The sequence below is a fragment of the Gouania willdenowi genome, chromosome 6 (assembly GCF_900634775.1).
Source record: "Gouania willdenowi chromosome 6, fGouWil2.1, whole genome shotgun sequence".
Lineage (NCBI taxonomy): Eukaryota > Metazoa > Chordata > Actinopteri > Blenniiformes > Gobiesocidae > Gouania > Gouania willdenowi.
The window spans coordinates 60,110,839-60,127,159 of record NC_041049.1 but is presented as its reverse complement, the minus strand read 5'-3'; the positions used below and the strand labels follow the sequence as shown (position 1 = coordinate 60,127,159).

At 38.5% G+C, this 16,321-nt stretch overlaps 1 protein-coding gene across 3 annotated transcripts in view; it reads left to right on the top strand.

Moving 5' to 3' along the window:
• LOC114464874 (protein phosphatase 1 regulatory subunit 12A) overlaps positions 1-16,321 on the top strand; it is a 31,687-nt gene that overhangs the window by 12,252 nt on the left and 3,114 nt on the right. The window contains exons 4-24 of one of the 3 annotated variants that reach the window (XM_028449509.1): positions 1,395-1,551; positions 2,441-2,585; positions 2,672-2,746; positions 2,856-2,935; positions 6,634-6,842; positions 6,929-7,038; positions 7,801-8,004; positions 9,141-9,220; positions 9,318-9,413; positions 9,578-9,646; positions 10,682-10,783; positions 10,850-10,940; positions 12,145-12,279; positions 12,355-12,457; positions 12,553-12,638; positions 13,766-13,825; positions 13,895-13,917; positions 13,999-14,047; positions 14,123-14,227; positions 15,257-15,307; positions 16,192-16,242. In XM_028449509.1, coding sequence (XP_028305310.1) covers positions 1,395-1,551; positions 2,441-2,585; positions 2,672-2,746; positions 2,856-2,935; positions 6,634-6,842; positions 6,929-7,038; positions 7,801-8,004; positions 9,141-9,220; positions 9,318-9,413; positions 9,578-9,646; positions 10,682-10,783; positions 10,850-10,940; positions 12,145-12,279; positions 12,355-12,457; positions 12,553-12,638; positions 13,766-13,825; positions 13,895-13,917; positions 13,999-14,047; positions 14,123-14,227; positions 15,257-15,307; positions 16,192-16,242 — 2,081 coding nt within the window. Of the gene's footprint in view, positions 1-1,394; positions 1,552-2,440; positions 2,586-2,671; positions 2,747-2,855; positions 2,936-6,633; positions 6,843-6,928; positions 7,039-7,800; positions 8,005-9,140; positions 9,221-9,317; positions 9,414-9,577; positions 9,647-10,681; positions 10,784-10,849; positions 10,941-12,144; positions 12,280-12,354; positions 12,458-12,537; positions 12,639-13,765; positions 13,826-13,894; positions 13,918-13,998; positions 14,048-14,122; positions 14,228-15,256; positions 15,308-16,191; positions 16,243-16,321 lie in introns of all 3 variants that reach the window. The other 2 variants (XM_028449508.1, XM_028449510.1) reach the window with 2 other exon arrangements.

Genomic DNA, 16,321 nt, shown 5'->3' with positions numbered 1-16,321 from the left:
ATTCATCATGTTTGGGAAAAAATGTTGTGTTTTTATTACACAATTTTTAAACAAACGATTTGTGTACAGTTAACGGTGCAAAATTAAGTTTTAAATAAGAATTATAGTTGAATGTCAGACGAGAATTGTTTTTTTAAACTTCAAATTGTAATTTGTTCATAAAAAAATTTAGCTTTTTGAGTTTTTTAAATAGTCAAAGAATAGGGGAGTGAGTTTCTGGGGTTATATGCAGACTGGGAATCAGTAAACAAACTACTTCTGTCCTTAAAATCTAAATGCACCTTAAAAGGAGTCATATTTTCACCAGTTTTTGTTTATTTGTTTGTTTGTTAGCAGGATTATGTTAAAAGTACTTAACAGATATTCACAAAATTTTAACCAAAGATAGAACTTACACTATGCAAGATTCCATTAAATTATGGATGTGATCCAGATCAACTGATTCTGATTTAGTTTTAAAAATCTAAACATCCCTACATCATCATTAGCAAAATTAAAAAATCCATATCTCTGATCATAATTGACTATCTTTATGAAATTTGACTCAGTTATGTTGGGTTCATTCCTCAATTGACACATCGACTTTCATTTTGATCTAATCTGGATTGCGTGTTTTGGGGGGTAAAAAGGGGTCTCCATACCTTGTGACCTAGTGTTTGGTTCTAACTGGGGATATACATTTCTTCCAAGCCTTTAAAGCAGACATGGGCGACTTGTGGCCCTCGGTCTAATTTTGTGAGGCCCTCCAAATCAAATTGTAATTCAAGAAGTTGGAAGGAATATAAAGCCCAACATAATACACAAAATAACTTCTAAAACACAAAAATCTACAGCAAAATGCACAAAGTGCACAAGAACACACAAAACATTCCAGAATCACACATAACAAATTAAAAAAAAAAATAAAAATGGACAAAATGATACACAAAATAACAAAGATAGACATAACAACCACTTATTTTAACAAAATAACCTCCAGACACACACACACTGTCAACAAAATAAGAGGAAAATACAGAAAACAACAACAAAAATACAGAACGTGACCCCAAAAACTCTAATCAACAACAAAAATGCTGAAAAACAGAAAAATACACAACATTACAACAAGAACACAAAAAAAAAACAAAATCCACTCATAAAGAGTAAAAACTGATAAAGCAACAAAACCACAGACAAAGACCCCATGTATTACTGCTCAGATCAGTCACTATTCTGAATGCTGACATGAATGTTGATAATGTGGCCCTCGGATCAAATGCTAGCACATTCTTGTGTGAATGATCATAGTGTAATGATCAGGATCATTGATCCAGATAACTGGCAATATCTGACAAAGAAGATGTTTGGCACTTGGTGATATTTGTTTGCATTTGTTGTTGTTTGCTTCGCAGCGATTGATGTGGACAAAGCTCGTAAAGAGGAGGAGAGGATTATGCTTCAAGATGCCACAGCAGTTCTGTCGGGGGGCGGGACCCTAACACCCCACCCCAACACCAAGGCAACGGCGCTGCACGTGGCCGCCGCCAAAGGCTACATCGAAGTCCTGAAGTGAGCTCTGCGACACACACGCACAGTCTGACAGCTTGTTAGCATCCGTCTTATGTTGGGATGGCACCAAGTCAAACAGCTTTAATTCATTACTATGGCACTGTGGATGTTTGTCATTGTGGCTCTTGTGCTTGTTGTAGGGCTGCACAATTAATAGAATTTTAATCATGATCCCGATTTTGGTTACCACGATAAAATTAATTAACCTGATCGTCGGCAATATGTACAATTAAATGTGTGCTCTGCTGCATAACAAATCAAGCACTTTCTCAACCATTAGTCAGCGGCAACTTTAAGTAGTTGGTGGATTTATGAAAGCTGTGAGTTGTAATTTTTTCTAATAAGTTGCCTTTGATGAAAGCACTCTGTAATTGTGTGTTTATTCAGTTAACCTTTGGTACATTTTAAATTCTTTAATTCTTTAATTAATCTTTATATGACATATAGATAATTAAAAAGAAGCAGTCAGAATAATTATTATATCTACCTTTTAATTGTAGCTTACTCCTTATTTTAAATTACATTTTTTTTGATATACATTGTTTGTTAATTGTTTTTTTTTTTTTTTTTTAATTAGTGTTTATTTTTGTTTCCTCACAGGAGTTATGAACTAATATTTTTCCTTAAAAAATGGAATTTGGAAAAAAATAAATGGAATTTGAAAAAAAAAAAATGGAATTTGGAAAAAATAAAATGGAATTTGGAAAAAAAAAAATTAAATAAAATTTGGAATAAAATGGAATTTGAAAAAAATAAAATAAAACAGAATTTGGAAAAAAATAAAACAGAATTTGGAAAAAAATAAAACAGAATTTTGAATCAATTGGATGTTATAGGGCCCTATGCTTGTATGTGTCCCCCTGTAACCTGCGCTGCTTGCTATGGTCAGGGTGCTGCTGAAGTGCCGGGTGGACGTGAACAGCAGGGACATCGATGGGTGGACCCCCTTGCACGCTGCATCTCACTGGGGACAGGAGGAGGTGTGCACACTGCTCGCTGACCACATGTGTGACATGGGCGCCGTCAACAACGTGGTGAGCCCAGAGCAAAGCCGAGTCCTTGGCATGAAGCCTGTGATTGAAGTGCCATGACTGATGGAGCTCTGTTTATGTCCTTGTAGGGACAAACACCTTTAGATGTGGCAGATGAGAACCTGGTTGACACTCTGGAGGAGTTACAGAAGAAACAGAATGCTGTAAGTCAGCTCACATGACCATCCTGCCGCGTTACATAAACTGGGTATAAGTGATGGCGTTCTGCAGCAAATGTCCTCAATGTTTACGCTTGTTTATGATTCTTTTCAGCTACGCAGTGAGATCGAGAAGCAGACTCCTGTTATTGAGACCAGTCCCCAGATCTCCATGGTACCAGTGCGAACACGCAGGTCAGTGCCAGTGTGTTGGTGTGTAGATACACGCTACGCTCGTCTCAACCCCAGTAAACCTTCTACCAGTGAGTGTGCACGCTGGTGTTCTGTTAAAGAGATACTTTACAAACTGTTCCATGTAACCTTTACTAGTAGGAATGAGAGGTAATTTAGAAGCTGCATGTGCTCCAAAAAAAAAGACTTTAAACGCACACTTGTGGAGGCCGACATGTTTGACAAATTGTGACAAAGTGATTACTGGAGGAAGTGCTGCATTCACGTAACTTCAACTGGTTTTGGACTGGTTCAAGGCAGTTCCAGCAAGATTAATTTAGTCTTTTTTTTGGAGAGTATGTTAAGTTTAGGTTTTGTTTATTCAGACAAGGTTTTTTAGTACATTTTTAATCTCCTGACATGTTTCGACTGTCAACTGCGAGTCTTCCTCTCAGGAGTTCTGCTGATCGCCTTTAGATGTTCCTTTGAAGTTTCACTTGACATTCAAGTTGAAACATGTCAGGAGATAAATGTTTCCTGAAAAAGCTTGTCTGAATAAAGGAAAGGTTAAAGGCATCCGATGGTAGTGTAGACATTTCTTCTTTGTTCAGCTGGAAGGAAAGCACGGGTCTGTAGTACGACGTCCAAATATGTCCACTGTAATGTTCCTGGTCTTCTATGCCAGTGTTCCTCAAATGGGGGTACGTGTACCCATAGGGGTACGCAGTGGCACTAGAGAGAGAGAGTGTAAAATTAACAAATAAAGTGTCAGTCTTGGTCCCACCCCAGTCGTGAGATGATTGTAAATTATAAAAACTATAGGATCAAAAATATTCAGGGACACCTGAAATTTTATGAAAAATTAAATATATTGGATTTTTTAAATTATCGTTAAAACAATATAAGCTCAAATATAAGCTCAAACATGATCAAAAACTAATTCTAGAAAAAAAATGTCTTTGGTGTCGCCAGAAATTCTTGACATCAAAATGGGGTCACGAGCCAAAAAAGGTTGGGAACCACTGCACTAAATACTGTTTCATTCACCCATTCACTAAATAATCATTTTTAAAATGTGTTATCACTCATTCATTCCATCATTATGATCTATAGTTGTTTTAAAATTGTTTTCTAAGCAAAAATGTTGTAGTCAGACTTGGATTCAGAAATAAGACAAAGTAGAAGTTGAGCCAAACACTGTACTTTATGCAATAACGTTCATGGAACTGTAAGACACGCAACTAAGCATTAATACGTGGACCGTAGACTCTACTGGAGCAGAAATACGAGTAAGAGTAATCCTGATGTAAAAAGAACATGATCCATGTAAATGCTGATTGGCTGAAATCTCCAAAATGTCAGTTCCCACATACTTCTCCAAACATTCCAAAGCCCCGCCCTCAGAGGAGCTAACAAGCTAACGTTAGTCCGACAGCAACATCACAGTAATATAACATGCTCTGTTAAAAGCATATGACTGCAGCGCTTCTCTCTCTCTATTTGCACACACCTCAGCAGTAGCAGCAGCAGCAATAACACAGTGTCACTTACAGCAGTCCACGCAGAGGCTGCTGCGCGCACACAAACAACACATGCACTACAGAGTTCTAGTGTAACAATTACAGATCAAACATAATGTAAATCAAGCAGCAGTAATTACCTTTCAAGCAGAAAAGTCACCAATTCCATCATCTACTCCTCCAGACCATACACTGTAAAAAAGACGGCGCTCCAGCCACCGGAAAGGGGCGGGGACTGTGAGCAACAGCTGTCAGACAGCCCATCAAACACAATCCTGGCTCTGATTGGTTCTTTTTGCTCGGCAGCAGGGCATTCTGGCAATCTGCCGAAGGCTGCAGGTGCAGCGGGGGGGGGGACTCAATGAGTCTGTTTTTTTCACACACTAGTCTGATATAAAGCTGTCCTTACATAGTGACAGCTTTAGTAAATATGACAAAAAGTCACTTTTATAAGAGTTGCAGACTGCACCTTTAAGGCTAAAAGTAGTTATATATGACTCTGAAGACATTTCTTAGACAAACGTTTTCTTATTTAGCTTTAGAACTACAGGTATTATCATCTACAGTGCTTTGATGTGACAGGTTGTGTATGTATCTCTTTAACTAACCCAGAACTTCTTTTTAAGTGTTTTACTGAGATCACTAACTGGGTTTAACACTTTATGTCTCTGTTTATTTTTAAAGCTCTTCATATTCTAAAAACAACAAATATTGTGATCGTACATCCAGGTGCACAAATGCATTTGGTGAGAACATTTTATTGAAAGCCATTTATGAGTCAGCGTGTATTAAAACGTGACACAATAGCTGTGGTTGTTTGGACACCTGGTAATTAGTGAAAAAAATCTAATTACATTCAGCTAATCTGATTAAAACCAACTCTGGTTTCTTTCACTGGTTTTGATGAGTCGTAGTTGGGAAAATCGGATCCTTCATTTGGAATAATCTGAATCAGATTAATGAGCCAAATGTAATCACAAATAATACATTTTTATTTTTAAACTTGGTCTGTTTTACATGACGTTAAATATGTTAAATATATTATATTAAGGTAGTAAAGAGTTGGACTGTATTTGTGATTAAAGTTTCATAATTAAGTTTCAACTCGCAGTGTGCAGTTAAAGCTCAGTGTGTGTGTGTGTGTGTGTGCATTTTCAACCACTGTATTAACCATGCAGAGATCTGCAGAAAGCAGCGTTGGGGTCAATTACATTTTCCAATTACAATTACGTCTTCAATTATCCATGTTCAATTACAGCACAATTATGATTACAATGACAGCCATTGTATCCAATTACAATTCAAATTATTATTTTCCCCCTGAAAGTTAATTACAATTACATTCTTAATTACTAAAGTTCAAATTCAATTAATCACAATTACTGAGCCTTTAATAAATAACGCAACCTTCCTTTTGTGTTAGCTTTCTGTTAGCATCTCTAACGCTAACAGGTCAGTTTGAACCATTTCTTAAATCAGCTGTAAAATACACTAATAAATATAACCTCATCATCTAATGAGTTTTTGATTTATTGGTTACTTTGTTAGGCTTCCTAATCAATGAAAATATTGGTATTAATATTTTTGGTGTGGGTGTCTGAGCCTTATTTCTGTCAGTATGCCCATAGATTTAATTTTTATTTTAAATAGTAAAACGATCCTCAAGAGACGTGACAGGTAGTGGGAAAATATAAAACATATTTTAATAATTGTTAACGACATGTGTGTAAGACATAGAACTGTAACATGGTTCCCCAGTTTTGCATTTAATTACATTGCAATTAAATAGTAGTTTCTATAGAATTTGAAATAGTATTAATATTAAATAGTTTCTATTGAATTTCAATAATATTAATATTAAATAATTTCTATAGAATTTGCATGCCAGTTACAATTACAAGTCAATTATTTAAACTTAATTACGATTATCATTACAACAGCAGCATGTTTTTCCTATTCAATTACGTAATACTTGTATTTAATTATCAATTACGCGATTAAAATTATAATTGAGCCCAACCCTGGTATAAAGTACTTTTTAGACGTAGTAACACAGTGAGCCACACTTTCACCGACTAATGCCATGTTTCACTCACGCTCGCTGTGTTTGGCTGCACGTCGAACGGTCCCCCTCACTGATAGGCCACCTGCATGCCACCTGTTGTTGTTCCCGCCCCCGCCTCGGCCCCGCCCCTTTTGCAGGACTTCTATCTCTCGTATGAGCAGCAAAGAGAAGATCTGCCTCCACGAGCGGGAGAAGCACCCACCTCCCACCCTGCAGAGCAGTCCGCCCGAGGAAGAGGAGGAGGAAGGCCAGACTGGACCTCAGAACCAGGCACAGAACCAGGCCAAAGTGTCCAGCAGCTCCAGCTCTGAGGAGGAGAGCGAGTCTGAGAGCGATGCAGAGTCAGGTGAGGAGTATATAATTACCAGCTATGGTGCATCAGGTCAAAATTTAGTGTTAATTTATTGCTCATTTCCATTTGCACTATCTCAGAAAAAGCCAAAAATAGGGAAATCATAAACAACTTGAACAACAAAAGAAACACAAGCAGCCTCCTTCCTACCTCCATGTCAACAGGAAGCACAGCCAGCCACGTGAGAAAGGTAACGGATGGTGACGTACAGTATGTTCCAACAACATGAAGAACCAGCGTTTTTTTGTTTTGTTTCTTTTAGTTTAATTATTTATTTATTTATTTTTAAGGGATTGATTACGATGTGTATTAAACTCATTTGTGTTTATGGTATGTATCAATATGCCCATTGCAAGGGGAATGTACTCGGGTAAAAAAAAGGGGGAGAAAAAATGTGTGCATAGTATAACTGTTTGTAAACTACAAATTAGACTGTTTTCTCTAACCACACATGAATAAAAAGTTGATCACAAAAAATATTGTAATTGTGTAATTGGTAATTAATTACAATTATGATGTAGTCATAATTGTAATTAATAACAATATGACAACTACCTGGATATTGTAATTGATCAGGAAGGAACAAGGTAACCAAGAGATGAGAAACTAAATAGATGACAGATAATATTTTTTAGTGTATTTTACAGCTGATTTAAGACATGGGTCAAACTAACCCATGAGCAAATTTTATGAGGTTATTTATTTCAGGCTGAGTAATTGCGATTAATTGTAATTGAACTTTAGTAATTTAGAATGCAATTGTAATTGACTTTCAGGGGGAAAATAGTAATTATAATTTTAGTTGTATCTTGAAAAAATGTTGTTCACTGTAATTATAATTGAGTTTATGGATAAGTGTAATTGACCCCCACCCTGTGAAGAACCATCAGTCACCCACTCACTCATGGGTTTCACTCCTATGTGTACATTCATTAATTCATTCATGTGGCAGGAGCCCTCTAAGCCTGCGGCCCCTGTGGCCCCTGAGGCCCCTAGCTCGTGGAGAACGTCTCTGAGAAAAGCAGGCAGCTCTGTGACCCTGGGGTCAGCTGGACTCTCTGACCCCACCCAGGACCCCAGCAGGCCTACAGAACCCGTCCTGGGCATGACCCGCTCTGCCTCCAGCCCCCGCCTCAGCTCTGACAGCGACACTAAGGTACTCAGATACATTTAAACTAGGGCCGCACGAAATGCACCAAAATTCATATTTTCTCAGTGTCGATATATGATATTATATTCTAAACGAAATATTTTTAACTCAAAGTTTGACCAGAAAGACAATTCATGGTAAATTTACTGATGCTAAATGTCACACAGATACGTTTATTAACGAGAGCACTCAGAGAGCACAGACCTCCGCCAAGTACAGCACGAGTACCGGGCGGGACATACACACAATGCACTTGCCCACCACTACTACATTACCCATAAGCCACCGCACTTAAAGGTGCAGGCTCAGGCACAGCTCCTATTTTTTGGTATTTTCTAATTTTTGGTTATCCAGAACATCACCAAAGTTGAATCACCTGTTCCTTGTCCCATTATCAGCATTTCCTGAACATTTCATCCAAATCTGTTCATAACCTTTCAAGTTATCTTGCTAACAGACAGACAAACAGATAAACGCAGGGTAAAACATAACTTTCCGCTCTGCGCTTTGCGGAGGTAGCAAACATCTCATCTAAAGGACAGCATGTGCGAGTGAGTGCTGTAGTGTGGCTTGTTTATACTGCTTGACTGTACTTTCTGAATAATATCAAATGGACAATGGCAGCTGTAGCTACAATAGTAGTTTACCACCACTAAGTGTGGAGTGACAGAATAATGCCTTAATTCTGTAAAGCACTTTGAGTGTCTATGATAAAGCACTATATAAAATCCAATGCATTATTATTATTATTATTATTATTATTATTTTTATATCACAAAAATAGAAAACTGGATAGTATGTTAAGTTGAGGTTTTGTTTATTCAGACAAGGTTTTTCAGGAAATGTTTATCTCCCGACATGTTTCAACTGTCAACTGCCAGTCTTTGACATGGAAGTCAAGTGAAACTTCAAAGGAAACATCAAAGGCGATCAGCAGAACTCCTCTGACGAAGCAGTTGACGGTCGAAACATGTCGGGAGATAAATACTTCCTGGAAAACCTTGTCTGAATAAACAAAACCTCAACTTCACACACTGATCAAAAAGAAGACAAAATGAATGGAACTAGAAAACTGGATATAACTTGAATATGGGTATATTGCTCAGCCCTAAGTTGAAAGCTGAAATCGAGGCTACTTTCAGGAGCCGAGGCTGGCCCGAGTTCCTCCCATTCCTACACGACGTCTCTTCAGTATTCCAGACAGCAGCGCCGACACCAACAGGTGAATCTGAATGTCTTCCTACATTTCCACTGTCATGGCACCCAGAGCAGTCGTTGCATACAAGCCCCTCCCTGTCCCCCCCACCCCCCCTCTCTAGCTTTAGCTGGCTGAGCCGTAGCTCCTCCTACAGCCGACGCCTCCATAGTCAGTCAGGGAATGAGCTCACTAGTTCCACTCCGTCTTTGCTTCAAAGGTCAGTCACGCTCACTCACCGTCCCATGCTGCTGCTCCTCATGGCTCTGCTGTGTGTGCATTGGTTGTTGCTCTGTCACAGCTAATTACTGGCCTCAATAGTGTGTGTGTGTGAGAGACTGTGAAAAAGGCTTCTCTATTCATTGGATTCTGTCTTGTCTGCAGCTCATCTTATGGAAGGAGACTGGATGAGCTGACAGGGACCAGTCGACTCAATAACATCTTAGCTCAGAGGTATTCCTTTGTTCATCAAACTACTGTGTCACTGGCCACAGTTACATGATGGTTTTTTTATTCAGAATTAAATCATTCAGAATTAAAGTGTTCTGCTTCATGTTTACATGGAAATAGTAATTCTGAATTGAGGTTTACATGGAAACTAGTTTTTTTGGCTTTATTCAATTTCGCTTTAGGTCTGGAGGTTGGGAAGGGTTCTGATTGGAGGGGGAGAACGTGACGTATCCACGTCTGTCGGGAAAAACACACAACAAACCTTTTATTGTCGGCTAAAACAAAGAAGACCACATGATAAGAACTGTTTTCACTTTTATTTTGATTCTAGTTTTGAAGCAGCAGCTCAATGATAACACATGGTTTCACTTTGGTCAGCTGAGCAGGAGAAGGAGATGGGAACTAATCATTAGTAAATAAAGTCCAGTTAAACACCATGAAACAATAACCAGGAACAAATATTTGCTCCCTGGTAACGATAGTAGCTCTAACCACCGGTACAATGATAAACTTGGTGATATTACAGCCTGTGCATGCAGTACGGGGACGCATTTACTCCGTCTCCGGATTTTAGTTTCACCTGTCCGATGAAGTCTGATTCATTTGCCGATAATATGTCCGTGTGAATGTCCTCATGTTTATGCCTCCGTCCATCCACTCTCTTCATTTTATCCGTGTTGTCTGAGGCTCTTATTAAATAAATAAATAGTCTCGCTCTAGTCCAGGCTGCCATCTTGGATTATGTTGTCACCGTGCGTCATGGCGACTGGCCGAGCATGCTCAGAATGACCAGAATTAAATTAAAACGAATTTAAGGTTTACAAGATAGAGGAATTATTTCATTCTGTATTTAAATTGGAATAAACCAGCCACTTAATCCGGATTTAATTCGGGATTAAGTGTTTACGAGGTCAGTTTAAAGAGGATTTAACATTTATTCTGAATTAAAGAGGAATTAAAGCTCCCATGTAAACGTGGCCACTTTTTCTAAAAACTCTAATCGCCACACCCTTTTTTTAAATCCTATTTCACACAAAGACCTTCTCAGGAAGCAAAGGAGAAGAAGGATCAGAGTTCCATCAGCACATCCAACTCCCAAAGCACAACCACAGGAGAGCAGGAAACCAAGCAGAGGCGCAAGTGAGTCCAAACTGCTGATCTGATGATTTACTGCACCTCCATTAACACTTAATTAAATGTGTGCAGGTCTTATCTGACACCTGTACGTGATGAGGAGGCTGAGGCCCAGAGGAAGGCTCGGTCCAGACACGCACGGCAGTCCCGACGCTCCACTCAGGTGCACTACTCACTCACTTTACCTCCTGTAATTCAAAGTTGTTTTATTGTGTAAATGATGCATATGAATATAAATGATTCAGATTATACTATGTCATCGAAGTTCCTCCATCATTTAGGTCACATGTCAAACTCAAGGCCCGGGGGCCAAATCCGGCCCTTTAAAGCTCCCAGTTCGGCCCGCAGGAGAAATAAAAAATGACAGGGATAACACGACTCATTGTATAAATCATTACCGGATTCAGTTGGTGATATCTCAGTACCTCTAAATAGACAAATTCCATTTTTTCGCAGGTCTCACAGTTTTCCCATGTTTATATCACATAATGGGAGTCATTTTTAATCTCAGATTGTTGTAAGTAATCTAAATACAGTATTTCCAAAATCCTACAATTTTCCTCAAATTATTCCCCCCAAATTTCCCTACATTAAATAAAATGGTCACAAAATACATACGTAAATGCTATTATACGTGAAAATGCAAACTAGGGCACAAGCAGTGTCAGAAATTAGCGAGGGCCATGGACCATTTTGCCCTCAATTAAGCCAAGAATGCCCCCAAAAATTTGTTCCACGTGCCAAAATTACCCCTAAATTTTCTGTCAACAACTTAGTATTCTCCAGACATAATTTATATATACATTTCTTTAGAACTGTAGGTCTATTAAACTACTATTGTACTTCTGTTTGTTTTTAAGGTTTTCTTTTGTGTAATATTTACAGGCTGTAAAGAGCTAAATAAATCTGTAGTTTCCCTACATCTGTAGAAAAAAAGAAAGAAATGGTGAGCTTTTCCCTTTTTTGCATTGTACATTTTAATCTATAAAAATATTAATGGTCCAACAAAGTTTTTTTTGGCAAAAAAAAATGGCAACCAAATTTTAAAACACCCCCGTTTTTTAGACTACTGGGGCCAAAATTACCCCCATAAAATTTTCTTTATTTCATACCTTGGGCAAAAGAATGATAAAATTGCTCGTTTTTCCACCTATAATCTGTGGCCCACTTGAGATTAAACTGGTCCGTATTTGGCCCCTGAACTGAAATGAGTTTGACACCCCTGGTTCAGGTTATGTTGGTGTGCTTCATGGTACCAATAACCAGTTAGAGTCCACTCTGCCACTGTTTTTATGATCATTTAGGACATATTTTCGTTGACTTGGCTAATAAAGAGTTGGGCTGAGTGTTTTTTCTTTCCTTTGAAGGGTGTTACACTCACAGATCTACAGGAAGCTGAGAAGACCATGAGGACGATGAAAACGGACAACAAAGGGAAAGAAAAGGAGGAAGAGGAAAAGGAGAAAGAGAAGGAAGCAAAGCAGAGAAAGGGAGAGGAGGGGGTGAGTTATGAACCAGTTGCCTGTTGTATAACATCATGTGACATCTCTTAATGTGGAGGGATGCTGTGTTTACAGGAAGTGAGCTGGAGATCTCGTATTGCCAGCCTGCAGAAGTCGGACCTACTGGGCCTCACGCAGCCCGCCGGCACCGCTCGGCCTCAGGCCTCCGATAAACAAGGTGTGAAACCCCCACCGCTCACTCTGTTTTTATTAATATCACCTCAAAATGTTGGCTTTGAAAGTGTGGCTTTGATCCAGATGCAGAGGTTACAGGTGAGAGCGAGACAGAGCGATGGGTCAGAGAACGAAAGGAGAGGAGACAAGCTCGGGCCAGGAGGAAGGCTCAGAAAACGGGCGAGGTAAACACACCCTACACACTAACACACAGGGACAGCAATCATCTTTAGAGAGAGGATGAGGTCATCAATAGCTGGGTTTCCATTACAGATTTTTGGAAAATAATAGTAATATTTCTATATGTCGACCAAGTATAATTGTGCTTTGAACGCGTTTCCATTGAATATCGTTTTGGGAAGGAGCCTCGAAACTCCCGTGAAATCTCATCCCGCGAGACTTCGCTACAGGATTGTGGCAGTAATTGTTTTTAATTGCTACGAAATGTCTGGATCTCCTCTTCAGTCCACACGTACCGCGCCATGTTTTTTCGGAGAGAAGTGGTTATAACTGTCGGTCATTCAAAAAGTTCACGAGACAAACTGATGTCCGCTCTTCACAGAAGAATTGACGGGTGGAGCACCGTGAAAACTGAAATAACAAAGACCATTCACAGTTTGACACAAAAAAAATGTATAAAATGTCACACATACATCTTAAACCACACATAAGCATTAAATAAACAATATTTACCGTGTTCGCCTGATGACCAACAGAAAAAGAGAGCAAAATAGGACAGTGGGTGTATATTTTTCATGATGAAACCCACGGTATAAAACTCTGAGTCCTTTCCGCTAAATATCCGGTCGCACAATAATGTCACTCTCAATAAACTTTAATAACATGACGAATATCACGAACAAAACAAATAAAATAATACCTTGTCACTAAAATTACAGTTCCAATGCAGTCATTTTATGACTTAGTGCAAAATTAAATAATATGACAACCGTAAATAAAATAACCTCATGTTGTCATGGCAACAAATTGATAGCGTCAGCTACAGTAGTCATGTGACCAGGTACGTCACGTTCTGTGACATGTATTTGTGTAAAAAGTGTTTCCATAGCGCTTTTGCGACACATTTCAGTATTGAAACATCTGAAATTCCTGCTCATGAAAGCGTAAAAACTTTTTAGCGATATTTGAGTGTTTTTTCAAAATTCAGATGTTTCCATTACCAGTTTTTATTGCACTATTTAGATTTTGCGCATTTCCAAGGGTTAAGGAAACACAGCTGGTGACAACGTAAGGGGAAAGATAAAATGAGTCGAAATGACTTTATCTATTTTTATTTATTTTTTGTCTGCAGAGTGATGACAACGACCCCAGTGGAGAGGAGGAGTTTTCAGGCAGTGGGCTGGATCCACAGGTCTGTGAGCGTCTTTATTAGAAACCACAGTGCACTATGACCTCTAACTGATTCCTTCTCTGTTTCCAGGCTGATCAACACTCCAGCTCCAGGTAAGAATCCAGCTTTTCACCCATTTTACTCCCACAGTCTCATTACAGCCTCTCTGACCTCTGACCTCTTAATCTGCTCAGAGTGGATGTGACCCAAGGAGAGTCGTCTCAAAGCAAGGATTTTAAAAAGGTCAGTAGATGATCTCACACACACACACGACTCCTTTTCCCGTCCAACACCAGTTGTTTATTGTTTGTGTGTCAGTTATTTGAGGAGGTGTCCAGAGAAAACAACCAGCTGCAGTCTCAGCTACAGGACACGCAGAGGATCGTCACTCAGACCAGGTTGGACCTGGAGAAGGCAGCACAGGTGATGACATCATCCACCTGAGACAGAATCTAGTGTTGTTTCAGCTTTATATTCATCAAATTGGGTGCTTTTTCTTTTTTTAATTGTTTCTAAATTTGAGACTAATCTGTGAAGTCTGTAAAGATACTGTATGAAATGAATTGCCTAAATTTATTCTTATTGTTCTATATTCCATCCTAATGTTAGCCCAATGCTAGCTTAATGCTATTGCTGGGTTAAAGTTAATGCTACATTCATGATAATGCTAGGTTTACGCAATTGGTAAGCTATTGTTAGCTATTGCTAATGCTAGATAAATGCTATTGCTAGGTTAAAGCTAATGTTAGGTTAATGTTATTGTTAGGCTAATGCTAATGCCTGGTTATTGTTAATGCTAGGCTAATGCTATTTTTAGCTTATGTTAAAGCTAGATAAATGCTATTGCTAGGTTGAAGTTAATGCTCCATTAATGCTATTGTTTGGTTAATGCTAATGCCAGGTTATTGTTAATGCTACTCTAATGCTAAAGTTAGCCCAATGCTAATGCTCGGTCAGTGCTATTGCTTGGCTGCTAATTCTAGGTTAATGTTAATGCTAAAATATTTTATATCCAATATTTCAGCTGTTTTTCCACCAATTTGCACCAAATTCACTCAGACCGAACCCTGATCCCCAACATTGGGATACACGACATTGGGTTACCGACCCCGACCACTTCTTCGGACCCTACGACTTTGCTGGCGGCTTTAATGTTCAAATTGTATTTTGTCTGCAAAGATATAAAAAAAAAATTTCAAAACTTAAAAAATGTAAATATTTTTTATGACATAAATTATTATAGTTAATCTGTAGATTTTGTAAAAAAAAGTATAACGTGTTTTATATTATTTATATTTTATATTGTTGTATAGTCTTTTTATGAGCTTCATGTGAGCCGTAAAGATAAACTGTAGAAACCATGAGGTTTTTTGGTGAGTTTTTCTGTTCTTTCATGCATCATTTTATGATGATTTTTTTTGAGCTGACTGTAAGTGTTTGATTGGGTTTCAGAGACAGGAACGTTTCACCGACTGTTCAGCTCTGCTGGAGTTGGAGCGAAAGGTAAAACTCCTCGCTGCTCCGGTCATGTGACCTGTGGCAGTTTTAGCTTCATTTGCCTCACTGTGGACACCTACTAACAGGGTTGGGCTCAATTACAATTACGTCTAGAGTTATTCACATGATCCCACTCAATTATAATTACAGTAACCTGCATCTTTTTCAGTTACAGTTATTATTTTTCCCCTGAAAGTAAATTACAATTACCTTCTCAATTACTAAAATTTAATTAAAATGAATAACAATTACTGAGTCTGAAATAGATAAAACCATAAAACATAATCTTCCTCTTGTGTTAGCCTTCTGTTAGCGTCTGTAATGCTAACGGGTCAGTTTGACCCATGTCTTAAATCAGCTGTCAAATACACTAAAAAATATTATCTGTCATCTAATTAGTTTCTCATTTCTTGGTTACCTTGTTAAGCTTCTTAATCAATGACAATATTGGTAGTAATATTTTTGGTGCGGGCGTATGAGCCTTTTATCTGTCACTATACCACTAGATTTACATTTTTTTAATTGTAAAATGATGCTAAAGAGAAGTGTCAGGAAGTGGGAAAATTTAATATGAAACATATTTTTAATAATAATTAACTACGTATGTGTGAGACATAGTAAGTGAAACTTGGTTCCACAGGTTTAGGTTTATTTTAATTCTAAATGACAGTTTTTATAGAAATTCCATGATAATTACCAAGTCAATTATCTGAACTCAGTCATTGTCATAAATCAATTACACAACTACAATTATAATTGACCCCAACCCTGCCTCCTACTTTCTGTTGACGCTCTGCTTTCAAACCACCCCCTCACTTGCCCTCCTCCTACTTGTTATGCTCTGCCTCTTCTGTCCTTTGCTGCGCTGCGTTACGTTTTGTCACCGCCAGGACCGGAGGATGCTGGAGCGGCGAATGGCCGACCTGGAGGAGGAGCTTAAGGTGAGGATTGTACACGTTGCATGTAGCCTGGCTGTAGCTTGTGCAGTTTGGTGAAGATGCACAGCAGTGTGAAGCTCAG